At 58.8% G+C, this 5,640-nt stretch overlaps 1 protein-coding gene across 1 annotated transcript; it reads left to right on the top strand.

The window, feature by feature from the left end:
- Positions 1-1,448: 1,448 nt before the first annotated feature.
- On the top strand, positions 1,449-2,260 carry SPRG_09708 (hypothetical protein; the record flags this gene model as incomplete). The annotated part of the gene is made up of 2 exons (XM_012348858.1): positions 1,449-2,068; positions 2,104-2,260. The coding sequence occupies 2 exons, from the start codon at positions 1,449-1,451 to the stop codon at positions 2,258-2,260; spliced, it is 777 nt and encodes a 258-aa protein (XP_012204248.1).
- Positions 2,261-5,640: the final 3,380 nt, after the last annotated feature.

Below are 5,640 nucleotides of genomic sequence, written 5' to 3'. Positions count from 1 at the left end.
TACGTCTGGCATCGTCGCATGGCTTCACGGACATAGGGCCGTCTCCTTGTCAATCACGTGCGACACGGTGGACGACCCAACGGCGCTCGCACATGCGATCCAAGCCTGCGCGACGATGTGGTCCTTGAGCCTCGACGGCGCCATGGACGTCCAAGGTGCCTTGGTGCGGTCACCCAACCACTTGCACCACATCCGGACACTCACCTTGGTTCAATCGACGGACCAGTACGTCGACGTCTTCGCCAAGCTCCATCCAGGCAACGTTGGCCACTTCTCGCTCAAAAAAGCCGAGGGCCATGCGCTTGCGGTGCCCGGAACCATGGGCGCGCTACGCAAGTGCGCCGTCCTCGAGAACATCGCACTGGTGCATGTGCACCTCTCGGCCCTCTCGGCCCGTCTCCGCGACTGTTTTTGGCTCACATCGGCCACGTTCCAGCAGACAACGTTCGAGAACCCACAAGATGTCGTTGCGATCATGCGCTGGCTCTCGACCTCGCGCCATCTCCGGTCGGTCGACTTGGATGGCACCGTGCTCGGGAGGGCAGGCGTCGTGGAGCTGGCGCGGGCGCTGCCTCTCTGGATGGCAACTGGGCTCAAGACGCTTACGCTGCGTGGGACGCAGATCAATGACAAGGATGCGATCGTCCTAGCGGTCGCGCTTGCTTCGGGCCGCAACCGCCGACCCCTGACGATCGCGATGACGGGCAATCAACTGACGGCCGCGTCGGCACCTGCGCTATTGACGGCGCTGGCAGCCTGCTGCGATGTCACGTTGCACTTGGGCAGCATTTTTGTCGACTCGGAGCACGTCTCGCGTGGGTTGTATGGGTACAATGGAGATCAGCAACGCGTTCAACAGGCAGAAACACTCCGAGCCCTATTGAGTGAGCACCAGCTTCAGTACGTTGCGCCCGGTACATACATGTCGCCGTCGCGCACCTCTTCGCCATGGCATCCCGTCTGCTTGTAATCTCATCCACTGCGATCCTCTCTAGTACATGGTGTCAAGTGTACATGGTGTCAAGTACACCTCGAACATGTCGAGATGCAGGTGGCACTTAGTCGACCACCTTTTGTCCAGTCCATGGATTCCTGCTTCACATGCAGGAGGTGCGGGGTTCGAGCCCCGTAGGTGTTGTCCCTTTCTTCTCTTTCCCATTGCGTTGGCATCGGGTCCATCTAGTCACGGCTTGTTAGTACATATCTCCATCTTCAAAACGCGGCTGTCATCCCATGAAGCACTCATCGTGCGTGCTGGACCATGCACAGACAACGTTCCTTTCGACCATGCATCGTTTACATAGCTTTTATCGCCCCTGCTTCAGCGCACCGCCAGTTGCAAGGAGAGCTCCGTTTACCTCGCATACTGGTATCGAATGTACCAAGTAATGTATTGCGAGAGGTATTTATGATGAAGGTTTTGATGGGCAATGTCGACGCGCTCAGAAATGAATCGCCAGCCAGCGACGGCGGAGACCAAGCGGGTCTGTACGCGCGAGGCTGCCACGCGCTCGCCGAGCCTGCCAAGCGTCGTGGTCTATCTCATTCTCGAAGCGCTTCGCGACGGGAAGAGCGTGACTGCCTTTCTATCGGCCCTGCCGCCGTTGACGCTGCCGCCCGAGCTCATCGCGCTCCGCGACCTCGGCGCTGTCGTAAACCTCGCTTGCCACTGGCCGGTCGTGCACATCACCAAGATTCCGATCCAGTACGCTCGTCTCGGTGTCGCTGCGCTGCCAGTTTTCGCCGGTGTCTACATTGACGCAGGCTTTACAGCCCTCGATTGGCTCGACGCAACGCCCCAGAAGGCCGTGACGCTGGTCGTGGACCCCTCCGTGCCTGGCACGCTCACGACGTTTGCGTACAACTGGGGCGACGGCATCACCGCTGTCGTTATCAAGGGCCACAAGGTCGCGCCCGACCCGATCCCGGACATGCTCGGTCGCTGCGTCAACGTGCAGAGTGCGAGCATCGAGGGCGCCGCGACACAAGCTGCTGCAGCCGCCTACCTTGCGGCCTTATCGACGCAACACTTGCGCACGCTCAAGGTGACTGCCAACGGGACGGGTCCGTTGGAGACTGGCGCCATCGTCGCCTGGCTCCAAGGACCCCGTGCGACGTCCCTCCACCTCGCCTGCGCCTCTGTGACAGATCCGACAGCGCTGGCCAGCGCAATCCGAGCGTGCGCTACGCTCTCGACATTGCATCTGGACGGCGTCGTGGACGTGCAAGCAGCCTTGGCGACCGCCGGTGGCACTTTTGACCACGCCGTCACGGTGCTCTCGTTGCGCTCGTCGTCTGGAGAGCACGGAATGCCGATCCTCGCGAATCTGGATCGGACCAAGGTCGTCTCGTTTGCACTCGAAAATACCCATGCGAATGTGCTCGTTGTGGCCAACGCTCTCAGCACGCTTGGAGAGTGCACCGCGCTCGAGACGGTCACGCTCACGAAATGGAGTCTGCCGGCAGTGACGACAACTACTGGCGCGTGCCCACGGCTCGTGACCGCGACGCTGCGTCAATTGGCGTGTGAACCGACGAGCGTCCGACAAATCATCCGGTGGCTCTCGACCTCCCGCCGCCTCACAGACGTAGATTTCACGGGAACCGTGCTTGGCAGTGATGGCGTCTTGGAGCTCGCGCGTGCGCTCCCCGCGTGGATGGCTCGAGGCCTCCAGACGCTCCAACTTGAAGGCACGGGACTCAAGGATAAAAATGCGATCGTCCTTGCGGTTGCGCTTGCATCGAACCGCAACCGCAACCCGCTGACGATCCACCTGACGGGGAACCAACTCACGATGGCATCGGCGCCGGTGCTACTGACGACGCTGGGGGCATCTCGCGACGTCACGTTGCATTTGAACGGTCCTCTCGAGTACATTGCCTATATCCCGTACCCAGACGACGAGTATGATCCATATGGGAAGCATCGAGCTCGCTACGAGCAGCGTGTCGAAGATTCCCACATCCTCCACGACCTCATCCAAGCGCATAAGCTTCGGTACGTTGCGCCCGGCATATATATGTCGCCATCGCGCACCTCATCGCCATGGCACCCCATCTGTTTGTAAGCAGCAAATCGAGCTCCTTGATTCCGCTATTGTAGTCTTTTCTTATTTGCCTCCAAGCGTCCACACAACGAGCTTTCGAGTACGAGCGTCGAGCGGGAGGTAGCTCTTCGACGGCCGTCAACCTCACCTTGTCGGTTGGTGATTTGGTGAGGCGCAACGCATTTCTGCGCTGGACCCACAGGCAACTCATCCGCCGCACCGTGCCCGATTTCTGCTTTATTGACCCCAAAACCTCTCGTCGTGAGTTGGGCGAGGACACGAAAGGCTGCATTACTTTGAAAACCTGTGTTCTGGTGGTCTAGAACCATCTCACTTCCGCAGAATTGCCGGGCCACAACTGTTCCCAACGTCCGCTTGCACTTGTGATCTCAACACAAATCTGCACGATCGACAAGTGGACAGTCACGGATGACAAAAGACAGCAAGAAAAACCATGTCGGTCCGCGCGACGCCACTGGCTTGTTGCGCCTGCCAAGCGCCACGCTCTACGTCATTCTTCGGGCGATGCGCGGGAAGGACGTTGCCGCCTTGCTCACTGCATTGCCGCCGTCGACACTGCCACCCGAGCTCGTCGCGCTCCGAGGTTTCGGCGCCACCGTCAGCCTTAACAAGCACTGGCCGGTCGTGCAAATCGCCAAGATTCCGCTGGAGTACACTCGCCTGGCCATTGCCGCGCTGCCAGCTTTTGCCGGTGTCTACGTGGATGCGCGCTTGTCTGCGCTAGCGTGGCTGGGTGCGACGCCGCCGCCCAGCATGCCCGTGACACTGGCTGTGGACGCCGTCGTCTATGGCGCTATGTTTGCATTTGCCTACGTCTGGGGCGACCGCATCACAAACGTCATTGTCGAGGACCACCAGATGCTGCCCGGTCCGATCGCCGTCATCCTCGCACTCTGCGTGAACGTCGAGTCGGTGACGATCGATAACTATGAGTCGAAGGAGATCGTGGCGGCGTACTTGGTGGAGCTACCAACCCAGCATTTGTCCACGCTCAAGGTGCACACCTATTCGCCTGGTGTGTTGGATGCCACCGCCATTGTGGGCTGGCTCCAAGGCCCAACCGCGTCGTCTCTCTCGCTTTTGGGCCCTGTGTGCGACCCGATGGCGCTCGCCAACGCCATCCGAGCCTGTCCAACGCTGGCTTCGCTGACACTGGATCACGTCTCGCACCTTCACAACGCCTTGAAGGCGGCGGAGCCAAACAAGGCGCAGTCTATCACGTCGCTCTCGATTGAGCACGATGCCAGTCAATATGGCATTGACCCGCTTGTGATGCTGGATGTCGCTACCGTCCGCTCGTTTACCCTCCGGAACAGCCATCACATTCCATGTCGGCTGGACGATGTGCTCAGCGTCCTTGCTGCATCTCCTGTGCTCGAAGCCGTATGGCTCACTGGCTGGATGCTTCCCTCGTTTGCCAGCGCTGGCGTCTCTCGGCACCTCTCCAGCATCACGCTGCAAGATGTTGAGTTTGAAGATTTGGCCAGCGTGCCCAAGATCATTCAGTGGCTCTCGACGTCGCGCTGCCTCCGCACGGTGAGGTTTTATCACTCGAAGCTCGGGAAGGATGGTGTCTCTGAGTTGGCGCGGGCCCTCCCTGCCTGGATGGTGCGGGGTCTCGAGACACTGACGCTGTGCAGCATAGGACTGACGGACGATGACGTTGTCTTCCTTGCTACCGCGCTCGCATCGAAGCGCACCTTCCGCTCATTGATGGTCGATGTATCGTCCAATCAACTGACAATGGCGTCGGCGTCTTTGCTGCTGACGACGCTGGGTGCGTGCCGCCACGTCACGCTACGTTTGCGGCACGCGTGTAACGTTACCGGGGGATACGATTCCCTGGATGACATTCAACAACTTGTACGTGTGCACCGCCTGCAGTACCGCGCGTCGGGCATTTACGAGTCGCCTCCGCACACATCGTCGCCGTGACATGCCCTGTACAAGACCTCTCGAACGAGGTTTTTTTAACAAAGCTCTGTTTTCCAAGCGTTCCATGGTTTTGATAGTCTTGGTCCAATCCTGGTCATGCATAGTCTTTGCTAATATTGTCTGCTTTTGGACGAGTTTGCCATTACACAGTGTAATGGCAAACTCGTCACTGTTCGTCACTGTACTGCAAATGCTCAGCAGCACGACGTGAGCAAATATGAGCTCTGCCGCATGACCTTTCAAACGCAAATCGCAAGAGTATCGGTCTTTGGCAGTGACGAGGTAATGCGCTGCCGTTACCAAGCTCCATTTGTGTACCAACTACTACAAAACAACATGACAGCACTGGAAGGCGATTCACGACGAGATCGAGGGCCCGTACGTATAATATGCCTTTTCATCATTTATGCATTATCACAGGTATTATATGTCACAGAAAGCTCCGAAAAGCGCGGGCCAAGAATGGTAGACGAGCACCACGCAGCGAAGCGGATCTGCGAGCGTCCCAGCCCACCAAGCTTACCGAGCGTCGTGCTGCACGCTATTCTAGAGGCGATTAAGGACGGCAAGGACGTCGCTGCGTTTCTCGGTGCGCTGCCGGTGTCGACGCTGCCACCAGAGCTTATTGCGCTCCGCG

The sequence above is a fragment of the Saprolegnia parasitica genome (genome assembly GCF_000151545.1).
Source record: "Saprolegnia parasitica CBS 223.65 unplaced genomic scaffold supercont2.48, whole genome shotgun sequence".
NCBI lineage: Eukaryota > Oomycota > Saprolegniomycetes > Saprolegniales > Saprolegniaceae > Saprolegnia > Saprolegnia parasitica.
Note: the sequence above shows the minus strand (reverse complement) of the source record. Positions and strands in the feature narration are given on the sequence as shown.